This window comes from Pagrus major, chromosome 4 (genome assembly GCF_040436345.1).
Source record: "Pagrus major chromosome 4, Pma_NU_1.0".
Taxonomy (NCBI): Eukaryota; Metazoa; Chordata; class Actinopteri; order Spariformes; family Sparidae; genus Pagrus; species Pagrus major.
In genome coordinates this window covers 37311619-37333075 of record NC_133218.1, presented here as the reverse complement: position 1 = coordinate 37333075, position 21457 = coordinate 37311619, and the positions used below count along the sequence as shown (strand labels likewise).

General features: G+C 40.3%; 2 protein-coding genes across 4 annotated transcripts; both read left to right on the top strand.

Annotated features, from left to right (window-relative positions):
* The first annotated feature begins 5 nt into the window (after positions 1-5).
* cars1 (cysteinyl-tRNA synthetase 1) lies at positions 6-13812 on the top strand. Of its 2 annotated transcripts, XM_073464924.1 has the most exons (23): positions 6-125; positions 3117-3344; positions 5437-5528; positions 6314-6402; positions 6499-6595; positions 7150-7248; positions 7626-7775; positions 8130-8270; positions 8697-8785; positions 8895-9016; positions 9228-9340; positions 9466-9594; positions 9791-9920; positions 10164-10267; positions 10367-10464; positions 10647-10836; positions 11632-11700; positions 12323-12404; positions 12524-12604; positions 12688-12755; positions 12917-12976; positions 13075-13158; positions 13256-13812. In XM_073464924.1, exons 1-23 carry the CDS (start codon positions 104-106, stop codon positions 13382-13384), a joined length of 2466 nt encoding a protein of 821 aa, XP_073321025.1. In that variant the 5' UTR covers positions 6-103; the 3' UTR covers positions 13385-13812. The 2 variants fall into 2 exon arrangements, with proteins under 2 accessions (XP_073321025.1, XP_073321026.1); XM_073464925.1 differs by lacking the exon at positions 3117-3344 and having other exon boundaries at positions 48-125.
* Positions 13813-17047: 3235 nt separating this feature from the next.
* LOC140994219 (G2/mitotic-specific cyclin-B2-like) lies at positions 17048-20033 on the top strand. 2 transcript variants are annotated; one of them, XM_073463782.1, is made up of 8 exons: positions 17048-17187; positions 17375-17485; positions 17708-18001; positions 18077-18235; positions 18315-18551; positions 19045-19185; positions 19268-19378; positions 19454-20033. In XM_073463782.1, the coding sequence occupies exons 1-8, from the start codon at positions 17161-17163 to the stop codon at positions 19562-19564; spliced, it is 1191 nt and encodes a 396-aa protein (XP_073319883.1). In that variant the 5' UTR covers positions 17048-17160; the 3' UTR covers positions 19565-20033. The 2 variants fall into 2 exon arrangements, with proteins under 2 accessions (XP_073319883.1, XP_073319882.1); XM_073463781.1 differs by having other exon boundaries at positions 17372-17485.
* The last annotated feature ends 1424 nt before the right edge of the window (positions 20034-21457 follow it).

Genomic DNA, 21457 nt, shown 5'->3' with positions numbered 1-21457 from the left:
CGAACACATTGGTTCCTGTTCCGACTGTTAGCATTTAGTGCCCGGGTTCTTCTTCCGGACACGTTATTGTTGCATCAGCATCCAACCATCCAGCACTGTGGCGATGTCGACCTCAGGAGAGCCAGGTACCGTCCATAATGTTTGTTTTTCACCTTACAGACACGTCAGGTGAAACTACATTTAAAACCTGTGATAGCATTATTTAATGTGTTTTGATGAGCTGTCACGGTCAATAAGCTAGCATTAGCCTTAGCTATGTAGCGCTGTGGTCTAGCTTAAGGTAACCGGTCAGCGACTGACAAGCCGAACCCCCTTTAAAAAACAGGCTATTTAACCTGCTGGCTAATGGAGCGGAATCCAGCGAAAAATCAACACGAGTCAACAAATACGATTCAACAGCTGTTCAGAATTTATTGCAGACGCTTTTCAATATGTACATATTTCCATATAGCAGCATTTCATTAAGAAAACGAATATTTCAAGTGTTATGAATGGTTCAGGATTTTGAATGTTGTTTGGTGTCTGTCAAAGAAAACGTGTGGCTCTGTTCTGTGCTACTTTTATGAACTAAAAACCGTTTGACTGATGAAAATTAATCCCAGCTAATCTAAAATAATTTAATTGTAATCCCAGTTTGTAGTGTTATGTAGCATAAAATGCAACATGCTGATATAACCACACAACTGTATCTATAGCAGCCTGAAGTAAAGACATCACATTCATTTAGTTTAGTGTCATTCTGCCTGAACTGCTGCAGCTCAGACTGCATCATCTCTAACAGATTAATGTTTGTCTTCACATCTGGGCAGATGTTATTTTACACGCTGGTTTACTGCAGATATTTCCAAGAAACGTAAAAAAAAATAAATCTATGGAGGTTGTAATTTGTTTGTGGATTATAATTTTTGATCAAATGAAATAGATCTCATTTTAATGTTTGTTGTCACTTTCAGTTTTGATGAGTTGCATCATCTAGTTTGAGTTTCCATTTGATAATTTCACTTTGTTTCACTCATGTCTCTATTATTCTTATAATTATTAGTTATTATTAGTTATTATTATTGTACAGCCTATGAAAATACCTCGGCACCTTTTTCCAAGCTCACCATGACATATTGTTCGCCTGTACACTGCTTTATTTTGAAGGTTATAAGGTTATATAATTTGATAAGCACTGCATTGAAGTCGATAAGCGTCAATAACTCGGATTATATCTCTAATTCAGGAAATGTTGAAATGTGTTCTGTAGGGTGTTATGGTTTTTCAGAATAATTTGATATTTTAAGGCTGTATCACGATGCAAAATTTATATTTTGATATTTTGAAATCTCATCAAAACAATTCATATGTGCTCGGATTAGGTGACAAAATCAAATATCACACTATTTTTGACCAAATACAAATATCAATTTGTGACAATATTGTAGGGACGACTGATACTTTGACAAAATATTTACAACAATGAGTTTTTTGATCAATAATCATCAGAAATGTGGATATAATGACTCAGTGGGTAAAGACCAGTATGAGAACAAGTAGAACAATGTAAATAAATTCAGAAAATTACATTACTTTACTGTAATGCAGCCTTTAAAACTAGGAAACAACAACACTTATGTCATATTACCATATAACCACATCCAAAATCTAACCCCAGACACACATGTAGTCTAATATCAGGATTATAATATAATATTGATATATTGCCCGGGCCAGCTTCATTGTATGTAAAACAAAAACCTGTCATCTTTGTTATGTAACCTCTGTGTCACTGCTCTGAATCTGATTTTAGGACCTTTTGTTGCGTCTCCTCACTTTAATTGAGAGCTTGCTTTCAAAGCTGCATGCATGCCAACAAACCACATTCACTTGATTTTATGTTCAGATATTTTTTTTAAGTTGTGCCGTCTCTCTCTTTTTTCCATCTCCTTGGTCTTCAGACCTTCACTTTCTGCTCAGACCTCTTTTGTGGCAACACTTTGTGTTTTTTTATGACTTTTTTCACTTTCAGTCTTTCAGTGTTTTTTTAAGTTTCTAATTGACGACTTCTCAGTCTTGTTGGAAAATTCATCCAGTCCATTTCAGTTTCACTCTGAGTTGTGGTGAATGGTGTCGTTACAGACAGGAAAGACTTTGTTTTTGTGTCTGTACATGGATACCGAGAATTGTTACTTGAGGGGGCAGAACTGATTTACTGATCAAGATTAATTGGCATTATGGATATTTATCCATTAGTTTACTTTTGTATTTATTATCATTTGTTTATGTTTGTCATTATAATCCCATTTAGGGTCTTTCTTGTCACATTACTTCTATTTCGTGACCCAGTCCTAACGCTCCCGAGAGCATCTGCTGGCTGCATTGTTATTTAATACTATGAACGAATACTTAAATACCAGGTCAGGTTACACTTCTCTAAAATGTCATGATTGCTGTTGTTACACACTTGTTGCAACATCCAGCATCTGTACCATAATAACAATATCTCTGCTTCTCCTTTTACTCACTCATATGTGCAGAATTACATCAGTCCACTGCTTTCAAAATAGGGCTGCAACTATTATTTTCATTGTTGGTTATTCTATTATTTTCTTGATTAATTGTTCAGTTGTTTGGTCTATATAATTTCCTGAGATGGTGTCGTCAAACGTCTTGTTTTGAGGCTGATGCCAATATAAGAACGTAAAAAATTCTGATATCATCCATCAGCCGATATATAGACACATTTTTGCTGTGATCCCTCAAATGTGAGTAGTGACAAAGAAAATACCCATTAAAGTCTACTCTTCTCTAACATTACAATAACACGATACTGAGACGAGAATATTTGAAAGGATTACATTTTTTATATGCTACTATATTAAAGACAAAATATGTCCATGTGCCCATCTGATCACCAGGAGTTTGTGTTGTTTATTTTGTTGGATTTCAGGATTTCAGTTTAGTTTTATCATCATTTTTGTTCCATAGCTTGAGTTGGACTTTCTGTTGATTGTATTTGCTCCTGGCTGTGAGGCTGTGAGCCTGATCGTACTGGTTCTCCAGCTTGTTGTAAGTGTTTCCTCAGGCTGTTAGTCAGTAATTCTTTGCGCATATTTGCCCTCTTGTTTCTGCAGCCTTTGAGTTTGGCTTCTTGCTACAGATAAATGAGGAGGCCGCGCTGGCGGCGGCCCTGAATGACTACCTAACCTCACGCAGCTACCTGGCTGGGTTCAGCCACTCTCAGGCCGACCAGAAAGCCTTTAAGCTCCTCCGCAGACCCCCAGACCCGCAACACGTTCACGCTCTGCGCTGGTACAGACACATAGCAGCCCTGCAGCAGGACGTCAGCCCTGACAGCAGCAGTGAGTAGACAGTTTAAGGCATGAACAGGCGAGACGTGATCAGGGTCTCTGAATGTACCAGCCTGGATGTTGAGGCTGTCTGAGCTCCCAAAGACATGAAACTAAAAGCACCTCTCACCTGCACCTCTGCAAACACTCACATGCATGAACCCAGAGCTCTTTTTCCGGCATTTCAGGGAATTCAGATTGACATTTCACTTCTCGTAGCAGCACAGTGTGTTTGCCCGCCTGTCAAGGAACACTGAGAAGAGTTAGTCTATCACTGTTCAAACAGAGCGATGGCAGCTGGAACAAACCACACTCCCTGTCAGTTTTGCCCACAGACGTGTTGTTTTACACAGACATCCACCCAAAGAACAAATGCTGTTCAAACAGTTTAAGACACAGAATTAGTTCACTGCAGGAAATTAGATGTCATGTCTCACAGCTTTGCCCTGCAACGTCTTCAGAAACATTTGAATGCATAATTCGCTGGTGTTAGCGCATGCAGTTTGTGGCTTTGACTGCTTATTGTTTCCAGGGTTTAAAGTACACGTGTTCCTTAACTGAACATGTTGGGCTGCATTTCTTTAAAATAAGATGATCCTCCACTGTTAGTTAACAGTTAGCAGGTTCTCCTCTCCTGTCCTGAGCAGTCTGATTTGATCTGACCACACTAACCTCAAACTAGCGCTCGCTCTTTTCTCACTCGGCATGCACAGATTGTAAAATTCTGGACCGACGTTGAAGTTTGAATGAACAATTTGTTGTGTATTCCCTCTTTTGTGCCGAGAAAACAAAGAAATCTTTGTTATAAAGAAATAGCTGAACTGTTTCAAGCTCATCCAGCCCTTCAGTAGTCCTTCTTCAGTGAAAGAACTGCTTCAAAAGCCTTTTTAGCTTCTGTACAACTACCTACTTCAGGATTCAGGATACTATCAGGATTTCTCAGTGCTTACAGCGCCTCACAGACTGATGGCAGAGCTGTCACGAGGCAGTAGCTCATGAATGTGCCAGCTATGATAATTTCAAGTCGTGTTTCATGATATTATCAAAATATACTTAAGACTTTAAAATACAAACTAAAATTGCTCTTCAACATACTGCAATCACTTTAACTCTACATTTGGTTCATATATTTTTCTCGCATCACAGATTCACATCTACTTTAGTCAAATGACTTTGTGATAATGAAAACATTCATCACTACAGGAGAGGAGATCTTTAATGATTCTGCTGATGTTCAGATTTTTTCACATTCGGACCTTCATATTTGAGATGCAGGTTGAGACGGATGGATATTAGGAATGTATTTTGATGATAACTACCCTCTCTTTGTCTAACTGACTGGTTTTGAAGCTTGATGCAGTCTGGTTTTAAAAGCAAATATAACTTGTGTCTCTGGCTGATGTTGTTGTACAGACAGTGCAGACTTGGAAGTTGTAGATACACTTTGACACAGCTGAAACAAATAGTCTGTTAATCAGCAACAATTTCCAGCAGGTTTAATTGGTTTCCAGCTTCTCAAATCTGAAAAGTTTAAGCTTTTCTTTGTTTTATGAGACGGTGAATTAAATGTCTTTGTGTTTAAGACTGTTGGTCGGACAAAATGACGTCTGGGAAATTGCAATGGGCACTGATTGCTATTTTCTGATATTTTACAGATGAAAATATTAATTGATAATAAAAAGAACAATCCAAAGTTGCAGCCATAGATCTCAGTAATGTTGTGTCAGTGATGTAAATCTACCTTCCTCCCAGTGTTCCTCTTTTTTCACGTTCTTTGGTCCTCAAGGCAAACTAATGTGTAGTGATAACAAATGTAAAGCTCCTGTGTGCAAAATATTTTGTGTGAACATAACATCATTTAAATTAATTATTATTGATGCAGTTGTTGTCTGTAGAACATTGTTAAAAATCTTGTTGACAGTTGGTACAGAATATTTTTATACCACTAAGTCAGATATTTTAAAATCCTGCACATGTTGGCTTTAAAATTATTTTGTATATCATGACTGATGGCAGAAAACATTTAAAAACAGCCAATTCACTTATTAAAAGTGTCAGTTTTCTAATGATTTTATATGTTTTGTTCTTTTTTGTTTTATTTCAGTGAAAGGGAAGCGGGTTCAGCCCGCCTGGTCTCCACCAGCAGGAACAGAAGTTCCCCAACTTCGCCTCTACAACAGCCTGACGAGATCGAAGGTACATCAGAGACAAATATCATGTCCTCTTCAGGTTGTTTGTGGAAAGAGATCTACATAAACTGTTTCAGAAAGAAGAAAGGTCCAAACAGAGATGCTGCACAAAGAGGCCGAGTGCCTGATGTCACCGAGGATTCACATGAGTTGCTGTTTTCCCGTCTCTTTAAACAGTAACTGTGGACATGCTGCATTCACTCACGATGACTGCCTGGGCCTCCAATTAATTTTATTTATTTATATTATTAAATTCCCTCAATGCGACACTACATACTGTATATGAAATGAGTCTGGGCAGACATGAATGTAACCGTCAACCTGACTGCTGCTTGCAGTTATAAAAGCACGAGGCGGTGATTCTAGTTCAGAGGATGTGGAATTAACACCTGTAATGGATGTTTGTATAAAGTGCCAACAACGCTTAACGGTTTCCTCCTCTAAACATCAGACTCCTTGTAAGATCATACTGAAGTGGTTGAGGAGTGAAAGTGTTGTTGTGTGAGAGGAAACGTCTCAGATAATTCAGACAATCTCATAACTGCATTCTGTGTCAGAGTAGAATAAAATACATTCATGTGAGACAGCAGAGTTTTTATCCATCAGATAAATCCGTTATTTAAGTCTTCACATCACTGAGAGTCAATGCACATCTTCAAAACACAAAACAAAAAAACCTTTATGACCCATAAAGGTTAAAAAAAAAGTCAAATTCAATGATGGTAACCATCAAAGAAGCTGAATCTGATCGGATTTATTCAACTCGTTAATGTCGTCATCTTTATGTTTCAGGAGCCGTTCGTTCCTCAGAAAGGGAATAAAGTAACGTGGTACTGCTGCGGACCAACAGTGTATGATGCCTCACACATGGGACACGCCAGGTAAACAAAGAAAAAGTATTCAACGTGTGAATCTCATCCATCATTCCTGTAAATGTTCTCTTTAGTTATTTAATATAATAATCTGTCTCTGCACAGGTCCTACATATCCTTTGATATTCTGCGGAGGATACTGAGAGACTACTTCAAGTATGACGTCCTCTACTGCATGAACATCACAGACATCGATGACAAAGTGAGTAAGACTTAAAAGAAAGGCTCATTTTATCTCGTTTGTTTTTAATTAGACGAATAAATCAACTTTATGACTTTATGATTTTTTCTGGATCTGGCCTTTATTATAAACCATCTTCTATTGTCATCATGTATGTTTATGTTCCCTCACCTGTTTGCAGGTACCAATATTACATCAGTCATCAGGTGTTGTTGTTTGCGGACACACGCTCACTACAACATCTCTCTCATATCTTCATTTTGTAAACCCCGTCTCTAAAGCACTTGTGTGTTTGGAAGGATCTGAATTTAGAGTTTTGGCATTGAGATAGAATGAAACGTTTTAAGAGACATTTAAGATGTGATATTGGTTTGTAGTTCAGTGTAGAGTGATCTGAAGTCGAGCCCTGGAATCCACCGGATGGAGAGCAGTTCCCCATTGATCAGTTGCACATACTCCCGACATTGTAGTGATGCAAAGCCTGTTGAAAATCAGCAAACTTCCGGTTTAAGTCTGTTAGTCATAAGGTTTATGTCTTTGTATGGTCTTAATGTTTTTTAATCTCTTCCTTTCAGATCATTAAAAGGGCTCGACAGAACTTCCTTCTGGAGCAGTACAAGGAGAAGAAGCCACAACCTGCTCAGATCCTGGAGGATGTCCTGAGCACCCGAGAGGTGAGATCCAACACTCGGTCAGCCTCTGATACATAAAGACAGCGGCTATACATGTTCAATAGACGAGATACAGCAGCTTGTGTTATTCAAGTTTAAAAGAATTTAATAATTAAAAATTAAAGTTGCAGATTTAGTTCCTTGCAGCCAAAACAAAGCTCTGTAGAGTTTTGCAGCTTGTGAACCACAGATAAGTTTCCCTGTGGAGAAGTGAAGTGTCGGATCATATATTCACCACGACAACAAACAAAACTCTGAGCGTAAATATCTGTAACTGTAGAAATCAATAATGATGATCATACAGATTTCTGATTTAAAACCTGTATGTTACCTGTATGTTTCTGTCTTTAATCCTCACGTGTTCACGTCGGTGTTTTCAGCCCTTTCAGGCTTATTTGGCCTCAACGACAGATCCAGATAAGAGGCAGATGCTGGAGCGGCTGGATGCTGCTGTGACAGCTGCTCTGCAGCCCCTGCAGGCAGCGATGGAGGGCAAAGCAGCCGCTGAGGTCGTTCAACCTCTGGCCCAGGTGAGATAAGCAGACATGCTGTCACTCACTGTAAATCCACATTTGAGTTAGTGGAACAGAATATTCAGCCATATTCATGTAGTTTTTTTTACACCAGTATATGAACCGCTTTTCATCGAGAAAGTGAAGTATTTAACACAAAGAGAAATTCATCTCTCTTTTTTATTTAGTCTCTTTGGACTGGAATACATAACATCTCATAATATTTTCAGCCTTTTTAATTGGTTGATTTATATTTCGACTGTCAATTTTATTTGGTCAACATGTCGTGAAAGCAATGACACGAAAAAACTACAAATTAAATTGATTGGTTATTAAAAAAATGCTTTTATTTTTTCTGTCTTTGTTCTGAAGGTGCTGTTGGAGAACTCCAAGGACCTGCTGTCCGAGTGGTTGGACAAACAGTTTGGAAGTGAAGTCACGGAGAATTCAATCTTCTCCACTCTGCCGAATTATTGGGAGGGAGAATATCACAAAGACATGGACGCCCTGAACGTAAGTGGAAGGAAAGCAGACAAAACCAACACAAATAACAACAAGAAGCATCCCTCTATATTTGTCAGTGTATATTATACTTTAAAAATATGTTTCTTAGAAACAGCCTGCTGTGATTTCATGCTTTGTGTTTGTTTGTACAGTAAATGTATTAAAGTAACCATTAGAATCAGGACATACATTGCATTTGACAGAAAATGTCCTAAAATTGTGGCGAAAAGTGAACATAATAAGTGAAGTGTTATAAAAGAGTTCCAGCATTTAAAATGCAAAGAAACTGTGAATCATTTCAGAGCTCTCGAAATAAACACAAAATAGCCACAAGTATGTGGACAGCCTTGTCTTTGAATCTTAATGCTACAGCAACACTTTTAGATACTTCTGGCCATGTAGGATATCTTGTTATAATGTGGTTTTTGTCTTCAGGTTCTTCCCCCAGACGTCCTCACCCGAGTCAGTGAATACGTCCCTGAGATTGTCGACTTTGTGAAGAAGATTGTCGCAAACGGTTACGGGTGAGGAAGAAACCGAAGCCGTGTTTGCAGGTCATATTACAGCCACACAGTCAGTTACAGCAGTAGAGTTTAAATGATCTTCTTTCTGTTTTATTCCTGGTGTCGACAGGTATGAGTCAAACGGTTCTGTGTACTTTAACACCTCAAAGTTTGATGGCAATTCGCAGCACTCGTACGCCAAACTGGTGCCAGAGGCTGTCGGAGATCAGAAAGCTTTACAAGAGGGAGAAGGTTTGTTTTTATACATTTCAACGACCTGTTTTACTTCGTTCAGAGACGATTGCCCCTCCAGGCAGGATGTTGTGTTGTGTGTAGAGAAATAAAACCATCCTGAGTGCTGCATCCAACCACTGCCTCAGACAGAAATGTTCAAATCTTGCACACAGGGGCTTTAATACACTCATTGTTTTTAACCTGTGCTGTGTCCTGTCTGTGCTCGTAGGCGACCTGAGCATCTCTGCTGACAGATTAAGTGAGAAAAAGTCTCCCAATGACTTTGCCCTGTGGAAAGCCTCCAAGCCTGGAGAGCCTTCATGGGACTCTCCGTGGGGGAAGGTGAGACTTTGTTAAACTGATTTCCAACAGAACTTCACAACAGGATGATAGATGGAGGTTTATTTAAGTAGATAATCAGGAGGTTCACAACGTGATTGTATCTGTTTCTTTAAATGTTCTAACAGGGACGGCCTGGCTGGCACATTGAATGTTCAGCCATGGCTGGATCTGTCCTGGGTGAGTCCATGGACATCCACGGTGGAGGGTTTGATCTCCGATTCCCCCATCACGACAACGAGTTGGCTCAGGCTGAGGTACGCAATCAAAGTCTGTCTTTGTCACTTAATAAAAAATTGTGTTCTGTTTGTCTTCAAGTATTTTCACCAGCCAGAGTTTGAGACATGGAGGCAGCAAGTCACAAAACAGCTGATTAACTGTAGTGAATTTAAGGACCGGTCAAAAAGAAAGTAAAACCCAGATGTTGACCACCGCTGGTTCTTCTCCTCGCAGGCTTTCTTTGAGAACGATCACTGGGTCCGATACTTCCTCCACACCGGTCACCTGACGATCGCCGGCTGCAAGATGTCCAAATCTCTGAAGAACTTTATCACCATTAAAGACGCTTTGGCAAAGAACACAGGTGACTTGTCTGCTTCAGCTGGATGTCATTAATGTTGTAGAGACGTGAAATAATTCTAACTACAGGCTAAAACTTTACATTTTTTCACTCACTAACTCGAGTAGCCCATGCTTGTCTGAGCACACAGGTTTGCACTGAAATAGTGCTAGAAGAGCTAGAAAACGCTCCGTCAAATGTCATAAATTTCAATAATTTATCAGTTATAGTTGCGGGTTTAACTGTCGTCATTTCGCTGTCCTGCAGCTCGTCAGCTCCGTCTGGCTTTCTTGATGCATTCCTGGAAAGACACCCTGGACTACTCTTCCAACACAATGGAGTCAGCCGTCCAGTACGAGAAGTTCATGAATGTAGGTGACGATGTGACAGATTGTTTGGTATAATTCTTGAGGTTTGTCTCTGTTTTTTTTTTTATTAATCTGCTGTTTTGTGTCCTTCTCATCTAACAGGAGTTCTTCCTGAATGTGAAAGACATCCTGCGCTCTCCCACTGACCTCACCGGTCGGTTTGAGAAGTGGGAGGTGGAGGAGATGGAGCTCAACAACAGGTAAGAGTGTGATAATGAGAGTGATGGATTAAACATGGAGTAGAAGCAGATAAACCTCCTGAAGCTGAGACATCTGAAGGTCTTAATACAGGAAAGATTAAGAAAGAAGAAGATCTGCCTTTCGAATTAAACAAAACAGTCAAGTTCTCCACTAAAAGCTAATGGTGTCTTGTGTTCTGTAGTTTCTACGACAGGAAGTTTGCCATCCACGAGGCTCTGTGTGACAACGTGGACACTCGCACCGTCATGGAGGAGATGAGAGTTCTGGTCGGTCAGAGCAACAGCTACATCGCCAGCAGGAAGAACGCCAAGCTGAGACCCAACCGCCTGCTGGTGGAGAGTATCGCCGTGTATCTCACCAACATGCTGAAGGTGAGCAAGTTTTAACTGCTTTAACTTCCTGTCGATCTCCACAGACAGTCGTATGCTTCTGCACGTAAAACTGGTACGTAAGTGAAAGAGCAACTTTGAGAAACATGAACTTCTTACCACACCCAACACATGTACTACTGGCTGTGAAGTAGTGTTGTACAGTAGCCTGATCTCTGCGCTGATAACAGAAAGTAAGAACATTTAAGAAAATTGTCAGTGTTGTAAAACATACGTACATCGAAATTGTACTTGAGTAGATGTTCATTCCTTCACTGGAAATTGTGAAGAGCATTTTCCCTTTTTTTGCATTTTATAGAGTAAACAATAAATCAACATATTATAAAAATGATCAGCAGATTAATCGATAATGAAAGAATCTTAAGTTGCAGCGTTGGTATGTTTGCAGAGACTCTGGAGTGTCACACTGTATACAATGTGTGTGAAAGTCTTTATTGTGTACCACGCTGGGAGCAGATTATGTAGTCACCACTAGATGGCAGTGTAGGCTGGACACTCAGGCTGTGTGTTACTTTTTAAACTTAAAAAAGATAAATTAAAGGAGCAGTCTGTAGGTTTGGGGAACACATTTTAATGAGATGAGAAAGATTTTCATTGACTGATTATTTTTTTCAGCCTAAACAAACAAACTGACCTTAAAGGACACAATTTATACTGTTTTACTTTGTTTATATGTGGCGGACCCTGCCACCTTTCTAGCTTCAAACAGTGTAACTGTAACTGTAATGTTTTATATGAGCAGTGACTGTAGTGTGACTTGTGTCTGTTGTCTTTTAGATATTTGGTGCCATTGAAGAATCGGGGTCCATCGGTTTCCCAGTGGGAGGACAAAGTCAGAACGTTGACGTAAGTAAAGAGACACTTTCTGTGTTTTCACTGTTTTTTTTCTCACATCAAACACACACCTGATGTCTCATACTGATTCAGACGAGTTCATTTTTGGCTCCATTTATTTTTGCAAACATAAACTCTGATTCCTGCCTCATCCTTCTAGGATTTCCTTTCACTGAATGACTAACAACTTGTCTACACATACACACAAAAAATCCTCTCCACATCATCTTTGTTTACACAAGAATGCAGAAACTATTCCAAACAGTTAAACAGGCGTGTTGGGCCAGTAGGTGGCGATAAAGTCTCCATCAATGTTACAACAAATACCTGAGAAGAACATTTTGTATAGAGTAATAATATCATATGTGCAGTGAGCTTATTTTCCTTTGAAACGTTACCTATGTTTAAGTGACCAACTCGGCGGAGGAAATAATGTGTTTTCAAAAATGTCCGTGCACATGCAGACGAGGCCTCAATGTGTCTTGATGACATTTTGGACAGTGTTTTGTCAAAGCAAATTGCTCTAAATCAAAACCTGCAGTCACAGACACAAAATGCTTCATGCTCAGATTTACATTTTTAATCTGAGTATTTAAACCACACGTAGTAAAATATTGTTCGTATTGTTTCTCAGCTGGAGAGCACGGTGATGCCGTACCTCTCTGTGCTGTCGGACTTCAGAGAGGGAGTCCGCAAAATCGCCCGAGAGCAGAAAGGTAAGACGTGGTGTCCTAAAAGCTGCTAATAATGTTTTCTACTTATCATTACGGCAACACTTTACCCTAAGAGTTAATCTTCTGGGTCATATTAAAGTCCTTATTTAAATCCGATGTAGTGATGGAGTTGCTGCAGCTGTGTGATGTTGTCCGTGACCACACATTACCGGAGCTGGGAGTCCGACTGGAAGATCACGAAGGTAAATATTTTGTTGTTATAATATGTTTTGTTCCAGGAAAATAAATCTTAAGCTCTTGATGACACAATGTGACTCTGTTACAGGTCTGCCCACTGTGGTGAAGCTGGTGGACAAGGAGACATTACTGAAGGAGCGAGAGGAGAAGACGAAGGTGAGGAGGAGGAGGAGGAGAGGAAACACTGTCATGTCTGTTATAAAAACTTCAAAAACTGGATACCAATAACTCTGCCCCGTAAAGAAGCTCTGTGTGAGTCTTCATTGCTCATTTCTAACATAAAGATTATCTGTAACTTTTGTTTTCTTCTTTCTCAGATCGAAGAAGAGAAGAAAAAGAAGAAGGAAGAAGCTGCCAGGAAGAAACAAGAGCAAGAGGTCGATCACATGTTTCCTTAAAGAGACGTTTAGTCCTCTTCTTTTGTTTCTCTGATGATGAACACATTCACTCACTCACTCTTCTTTTCCTCTTCTAGATGGCTAAACTGGCAAAGATGAAGGTCCCTCCATGTGAAATGTTTCGCACAGAAACTGACAAGTACTCCCAGTTTGATGAAACGGTAAATCTCTCACGTACTTTTCACTCATTGTATTGCTCCTTCCAAGATTTTTTTCTTTTGCCGAGATTAATTTTCCTGTTGTTTCTTGCTGTCACAGGGTTTCCCCACGCACGATGCTGAAGGGAAGGAGCTGAGCAAAGGTCAGGCCAAGAAGCTGCGTAAGCTCTACGAGGCCCAGGAGAAACTACACAATGAGTATCTTCAGATGAACCAAAACGGCAACTGATTGTGTTTTTAGGAATTGTTCCAAACCATCCACCCTACAGAATACTGCAGAATAAATGTTAAGGCCAGAGATGCTGGGTCATCGTTTGTCTCCTGATTATCTGTTTCGGATCAGAAAACAACAAAAATCAAACTCCAAATGATTTGTTTTCTTCACGGTGAATTTCAGAGTGACGGTTAAAATTGAAGACTGAAGGAGACTTCCTGTTTGTTCTGTTTGTGTCTCCACAACGACACAAACAGTAACTAAGGTGAGGTTTAATGATGTAGCAGAGAGCTAACGAGGCTCTGTTAGCGCTCTGCTAGCAGCGTCTCCACATGTTTTCTACATGAATTATGTTTTTGACTGAAACTCTGTAACAATGCCAGCCAGCTGAAGGATCATGTGTGAGTTTAAGATTAACTACAAATTAAAGATTTAATTTTTAATTTTTCTTCTCCAAGTCTCTGAGCTCTTCTGGAGGGATAAACACCATCTTTATATGCAACGTTTCCTCATGTGTTGTTTTGATGATGGTGGTGTGAGTGCTGCCAAACGTGTCGCTCTGAAATCTCCCACAGATGTTCAGATGTGTTGAGATGTTTTTACCAAAGGCCGCAGCATTTGATTCACTAATGTATGAATACATCTGCATTTTGTTCTGTTTCTGAACTCGTTCTGGTTCTTCCTGTGATCTGTCAGCTGTCTGTAACTAAATTTAGAGATCGGCATTGGCTGAAGGCACCGAGGCTGCAGCTAACGATGATCCACATCAGTTAATCTGCCAGTCATTTCGACGATTCATCGATTTAAAGTCCAGTGTGCAGGATTTAGGAGGATCTTCTGGCACAAATAGAATATAATCCTCATGATTGAAGAAGCGTAGTGTTTTCGCTACTTTAGAATGAGTCTTTTATATCGACAGAGTCCGCCATGTTTCTACAGTAGCCCAGAACAGACAAACCCAACAGCTCTAGAGAGGGACTTTCATGTTTTTTGTGTTTTTAGTGAGCACTGTAGGCGAGGGTGAGACGAGGGGTGTTCAGTTGGTTTGCAATCTGCAACATGCTGCTAGATGCCACTAAATCCTTCACACTGGTGCTGGAAGAAAATAGTGAAAAAAACAAGTAATTTGTCACAACACAAAGATGTTTCAGGTTGTTTTAGTCGACCGACGCTCCAACGTGATATTAGATAGAATCAATTGTGATGTTTTTTCAGGAATATGTCGCTTTATGCAGCTGTTGAATTAGCAACTGAATAAAATAAAAAATATTGTGAACTTTTTTATAAAAATCCCTTTCAGTTGGGTTAAACTGATGTACTCGCATTTTCAGTCACATTGATGTAACTGAGAAGGCAACAAATTTAAAGATATGTAGAGATAATAAGGAGTAAAACACATGCGTCCTGCCATCTGCAGATCATACGGTAACATCACCAAGACACTTATTTTGTACGTCGTTGTAACTCGGCAGTGGATCACAGGCTGAACTTTGGTCGACTCCACAAAAACTCTTCTCTGTTTCATTCCCCTGATGTTTAACTGTGTGAAAGGTTGTTTGTGCCTGGAACATTTTAGGTACTTCAGACTTTTTTCAACACATTTTCATCAATCATTCCTCACTCAAGTTAATTTTACTGGATTTATACAATCTTAAAGGACGAGGCTGGTGATATTCTGTATTTTTCTTGTTTTCATCAAATCCTGTGAAAGACCAAAACCAGGATATGTGTCGGTTGATCTCCCAGCATCTCTGTGACTCTCCGAGAAGTAAAAAAACAGTACACACAGTATAAAGTTTCACTTAAAAAAGGAAAAGGGTTCAGTAACAGTTGCTCACTGTCGTTTTTAACAAAAGTTACTCAAACAGGAGGAGATTTCTCAGGGACTATTTTCGGAGGCGGATTAACACACATTTGGTGCTCTAGTGAGTCACCAATGAATCACAAGAGCATCATTGTTGATTTTTATCATTTCATGGGATTTGTTGACACTTATGAAAATGTAGAAAATTACCCGACATCTCCTTTAAATGTGCTCGGCTGCTTTCTCATCACACAGTAAAATAAAACTGCTTAAATCCTCTGTCACCGTGGTGTTTCTACATGAAGAGGAGCTTTACATAATGCAACCGTCCATTGGGATCATGTATTTTTGTACTGTTGATGTATTGAAATGTCGAGGACACGGCTGCCGTACGGCTTTCAGATAGGAAGATACTCAAACTGCTTTCCTTTAAAGAAATAAAACTGGTCATCCCTGTGAACTCCGGACGTCGACTCTTATCTGAAACAACCTATCGACAAGATAATTTAATCTTTGCAGTGGCTGAAATAACATAACAGATAAATATATGGATGAATGATTGTTTCTAAAATAAAAGACATCCAGGCTTGAACAGATTGATGAGGCTTAAATTTGATTACAAACTGTCTTATTTTGAAATTCTATAGATTTTTCCTGATGCAGCTATTCAGCGATTGATCTCAATAAATGCTTAAACAGGAGCCGATAGATGTTTTCCTGTTATTTCATATAGGAAACAGTGAGCTGTGGGTTTAGTGGCCTAGTTAATGGGAATCAGACGTATACATACTGTCTGTATGATGTTTCTTATAATCCATAAGCATCTTGTCCTGAATGCTGGCAACTACTTCTGCTTCTTGTATAGACGATGGCTGAGATGTGATAACGGTAATATGTCACCAGGAAACAGAAGTATCAATGGAAATAAAGCAATAAAGCTGTGTGTTATTTTGACCAGACTTCCTACAAAAACATGACAATTTTGAGCTCTGAAAGAACTTGAAAGTGATTGAATTCACCCTCTTTCCATGTAGTTTTCAGTTTTCAATAGATTTACGTGTGTTTCTTCTGAAAGATGTAATAAAGTACATTTTGTGCTGCTTTTGTGAAGTTTTTGGAGGTCCAATGTGTGACTTTGTGATTATAAATCCTGGATTTAAAGACGAAATCAAGTGTTGAGAACTTTTAGATTTGAATTTCGGTTCATGCTCATAATTACAAGGGGACACAATTTATATGTGAGAGGATTTAGTCTGAATTTCTGGGTTACAACTTTTGGCTGTGAGATTTCTTTTCTTTCTTTGCGTGTTTTTCAATCATAACAGACAAAAGAAATTTCATGTAATGGCAATATCACGAGCTATTAAAATAATTTACAAAGACTGCTCCCTAACATACATTTTCTTGTACATTTTACTTGTTGATCTAAATTTAAATGAAAGGCAAGCAGATTTTTTCTATCATCTAATTGGCTAATTAGCACAAGCTAAGCTATGTGTGTACCATATCACAGGTCTGCATGCAAAAGATGAATCCATGAATTTAGAAACGTGTTTATGTTTATGAATGAAACAGTTTAAAAAATAAAGAAAACATTGTGGATACTCCTGAAAATGCATTTAATTTATAGTAATAATAAAAATTAAAACAACAATAATAAAATATGTATAATTATCATCATCATCATGTTAGAGTTATTTATTTATTTATCTATTTATTTATTTATTTTTATTATTTTTCGCTTTTTAAAGTCCGTAAATTGAACTTTTAACCCCACGTCCGTCAGCCAATCAGGAGCGTCCCTCCGGAGCAGCAGCCAATCAGATTCGGCGGAGCGCTATTTGAAAGCCGCTCGTCTCCGGGTTGTTTACCTGCAGAAACTCACCGCTGGTCACGGATCGTGTCGCTGAACTGAGCCGCTCGCTGAATAAATCTCCGTGTCGTTTCTTGAAGCCGCAGTTTGGACTCGTTGGTTCCGACGGTCAACATGTCGTCAGTGGAAGTTCTGGGTGTGGTGAGTCCGCTGAAGTTACTTCACTGTCGCTGCGTTAGCTGCCTGCTACAGGTAGCTCCGCTAGCTAGCATCGTTAGCTAACCTGCTTCTCGCTCGGCGTTTTGTGGTTTTATGAGTCTTTTACGCCAGAAAACGTTTCTCACGCTTCTCTGAGGTGTTTAAGCTGCGTGTCCTCGTCTTTCAGCAGCTTCCAGCCGCAGAAAACCCGGTGAAGATGGTGAAAAGCACCGCAGCGGGTCCGAGGAGAGCAGCTCTGGGAGAGATCACCAACTTCACTGCAGCAGCGGTCAACACGAAGGTAACTGAGCAGCAGCAGTCTGTCAAGTTTCACCTGTTGTCAGAGCTGAGAGCCACAAAATGACCCGACACGTGCAGTGATGTGTGGCCAGAAGTATGTGGACACCTTTTGTGCATTAAAAGTCTTGTTGAGGTTTTTCCTGAAGAGTGGAGACTGTTGCAGAGGCACATTAATGCTCATGTGTTCACTCATGTTCAGTTTGCATGTGTAATGTGTCCTCAGAGGCCGGGACGAGCCAAAGCATCATCCAAACCATCTTGTGCCCAAAACACTAAACCCACCGCGGTCCAGGCGGTGCATCCAGTGGTCCAGGTCCAGGTCCCGGCTCCTGCAGACCCTCTCCCCTCGGTCTCGGAGGAGTCGGCTGACGTGTCCATGAAGGAGGAGGAGGCGCTGTGCCAGGCTTTCTCTGAGGCGCTGCTCACCGTGCAGGACGTGGACGAGCAGGACGCAGACCAGCCGCAGCTCTGCTCACAATACGTCAAAGATATCTATAAATATCTCCACGTCCTGGAGGTAATATATCCCCTCCATCATTCAGACTCGCTCTGCATCGTGTTGTACTTTGTCCTCATGGCTCCGTCTCCACAGGAGCAGCAGGCTGTACGAGCCAACTACATGCAGGGTTATGAGATCACTGAACGCATGCGAGCTCTTCTGATCGACTGGCTGGTCCAGGTTCACTCCAGGTTCCAGCTGCTGCAGGAGACTCTGTACCTCACAGTTGCAGTCCTGGATCGATTCCTGCAGGTGAGAACCGTCTCAGCAGTTTGATTTTTCTGTCTTTGTGTTTTGTGAGCTGTGTGAAAACCTTCCCCCTGTGCTGCAGGTCCAGCCGGTCTCTCGCAGGAAGCTGCAGCTTGTTGGTGTGACCGCCATGCTGGTGGCCTGTAAATACGAGGAGATGTACGCTCCAGAGGTCGGAGACTTCGCCTACATCACTGACAACGCGTTTACAAAGGCTCAGATTCTGGAGATGGAGCAGGTGGTTCTGAAGACCCTGAACTTTGAGCTCGGACGTCCTCTTCCTCTACACTTCCTCAGACGGGCGTCCAAGGTGGCCAGTGTGAGTTGCGGCAGTATTTTGAAGGGAAGTGATCAGTTTAATGTTGAGCCTTGGATTTACTAGGGGACACACGCATGATAAAAATATTATTTCATCCATTTTTAGATTATGACTGTTGCTAAAACTGATCAGGACTCCATAAAGAATCGAACCGATGATGGCATTGGTATAAATATCAAAAAATTATTCCCTAGTCGCGTCCGACAAAATGTTGCTCAACTCTTTACTTTTCTCACAATACAAATGTGATTCTTAAGTCAGGAGATCTGTGGCCACTTGTTGTGTAACAAGAATGAAATTCTCTGCAATAAAGGTCAGTTGAGCAGATTTTGTCTTGAATAACGGAGCAGGAGTTTTGTTTTCCTGAGACCATTATTTAATTTCATCTGCTTAGAATGTATCTTAATTTGCCAGTACTGCAGACTAACACGTGCTCGCAAGCGTAGCCGACCTTTTTGTTGTGTGACAATGTCTGACAGTGGTCGTTTCTCAGTCTGATGTAGAGAGACACACACTGGCCAAGTACCTGATGGAGTTGACCCTCATCGACTACGACATGGTTCACTATCGGCCCTCTGAGATCGCTGCCGCCGCGCTGTGTCTCTCCCAGCTGCTGCTCGAAGGGCTGCCGTGGGTGAGTTGCTGGACTTCAAGCGACTGGTTTCATGTCTGTATTTTGCCTCTTGGTGGTTTATAACTGGTCCGTCTCGTCTCAGTCTACCACACAGCAGCACTACTCAACTTATGACGAGGTCCATCTGAAGCCGATCATGCAGCACATCGCCAAAAACGTTGTGACGGTGACTGAGGGGAAGACAAAGTTCCAGGTGAGCTGATCAACTAAAAGAACAAGAACTTCTGATTTTGCGTTGAACACGAACTCAAACACTGTTCCTCTGCAGGCTGTGAAGAGAAAGTACTCGAGCAGCAAGCTGATGAAGATCAGCCTCATCCCTCAGCTGAAGTCGTCAATCGTCAAGAACTTGGCCGCTGCGCTGCTCAACAACCCCTGAGACCAACTTCCTTTTCATCAGAGGACGTTTCACTTGCACTTTATTTTTAGATGATCACTATGGAGAAACTTGACTAGTTTTTTAATAAAATGTTTTTATAATTTTTGATCGAAGCTTTGTGGTTTGTTGCTTTTAATCGTTCGTGTTTGCTGCACCGTCAGTCGAGCCGGAGTGGAGACGTTTGCACAGCTTCCAATCAGAAGTTGTTTGCAACAAAGTTGCTAGAAAATTCTCTAAAGTTTGAAGAGTTTCTCACTACATGGTTTTATTTAAGCTGTAGCCTCCTCATGGGTGACACGAGTGCCTTATTTTTGTGTGTCTTAAATATTTGTTGCCGTGTGTGTTCTGTATTTTTAGTTGAATCTTGTTTACATTGTGCATAATTTGCACTTATAGTGTACATGGAGTTGATCTCAGACTTGTGTCTACTTTGTCCATAAAGCTAAATAAAACACTTCAAATACTCTAACATCTGAGTTTTGTTTTTATCTGGATTTGGCTGCAGTTTTATATTTAACTGCTGATCTCGACCTGAGAACTTTTTGCATGTAGTGCAGTCTTGTAAAAGTAAAGATGGTGTTTAAAATATCCTACATGAGACACTATCAAATGTAAGTATCTTTGTCTAGTGTGCGTAAAGTTTGTGTGGTTGACAGCTTTTGTTTTACCATCAAACAAGCCCCGACCACGGGAACCTGGTCACTAACACTTTCCTGGACTCCCCATCCCAGCCAGCAACGGTTCACCCACACCAGCACTCAGTCTGCTAAATCACCACTTATACACTTTCTCTTCCACCAGGAACCACACTCTTGTTTCCATGTATATTACATGTACCACCATTCCTCAAAGACAACATGTTGAACTTGTATCATTATGGCTGCAAAAAATAAGATTCTGCACAAGTTGAATATAAAAGTGTGACAATGATTCAGTATCTTAACAACACAGGTGAGTTAAACTGGCAAAAATCTTTGACTTAAAGTTGTGGAGGTGGAGCCACCAGCACGACTGATACTTGAGTAAATGTACTCAGTTTGCAGTTTTAAGATGTCCTTTCAGTTCCTGTAGAACTTGTTTTTGAGGTTTGAGTTGTTAGTGGTGAAACTGATGTCCTGGGAATGAGACTCAACAAATGTGCCAGCTTTGACCACAAATGTCCTTCAGCACTTCTACTTTTACCAGTCTGCTTGTGCAGCGTCTGTCTGGCACTACTCTTCACTGGTTGAAGTTAATGTGAATAAACAGAAATCTTTGTGTTTCACTTCCTCATCTGTTCCCACGAACGATTGTGTTGATCAATTCTAAGCCGTCAAAATACAGAGCTGTGACAATGAAGAAGTTGTGGTTTATGTAGAATAATAAAGATCCCCTGCCCTCAAACTGTCAGGACGCACAGAACAAACAACACTTTGTTTCAAGATTTAAGACTTTTTTTATGCACAAAATAATTATTTTCTCAGAATTTGAGCACAAATGTGTTAAAATCTGTTTTAGTGAGCACTTTGTTGAGATAATCCATCTGCCTCTACAACTACCATCACTTCTATTTCATCAATAAAATGAATAAAGTAAACTGAATATGAATCATAATGGTTGTTACGGCCTAAGAGCCATCAGTGGTTGTGTGTGTGGGTTGTTAATCAGGGGAATGATTTAAGCTGGGCCAGAGTCGTGGGAGCAGACTGAATCTTCTAGTGTTTTTCTGTTAGTGGAAACTTGTTTGTGTAGTGCCACCGGCCTCCTTGTTCTTCTAAAGGGAAGTTAGTTTTCTGTTTGCATTTTCACTTTGTGTGTTTAACATAATAAAACCTGAAAATTGATTTGGGAGTTAAGTTTCCGTAACAATGTAACAATGTTTACTGCTCACTAACGTCTCGCTGGTTTTGATTG

Coding starts and splice junctions, on each gene's coding strand:
- cars1 (XM_073464924.1), top strand. CDS start 104: ATGTCGACCTCAGGAGAGCCAG. Junction 8,786..8,894: donor ATTGTCGCAAACGGTTACGG/GTGAGGAAGAAA, acceptor TGGTGTCGACAG/GTATGAGTCAAACGGTTCTG. Junction 9,341..9,465: donor GGGACTCTCCGTGGGGGAAG/GTGAGACTTTGT, acceptor ATGTTCTAACAG/GGACGGCCTGGCTGGCACAT.
- LOC140994219 (XM_073463781.1), top strand. CDS start 17,161: ATGTCGTCAGTGGAAGTTCTGGGTGTG. Junction 17,486..17,707: donor CAGCAGCGGTCAACACGAAG/GTAACTGAGCAG, acceptor ATGTGTCCTCAG/AGGCCGGGACGAGCCAAAGC. Junction 19,379..19,453: donor AGGGGAAGACAAAGTTCCAG/GTGAGCTGATCA, acceptor GTTCCTCTGCAG/GCTGTGAAGAGAAAGTACTC.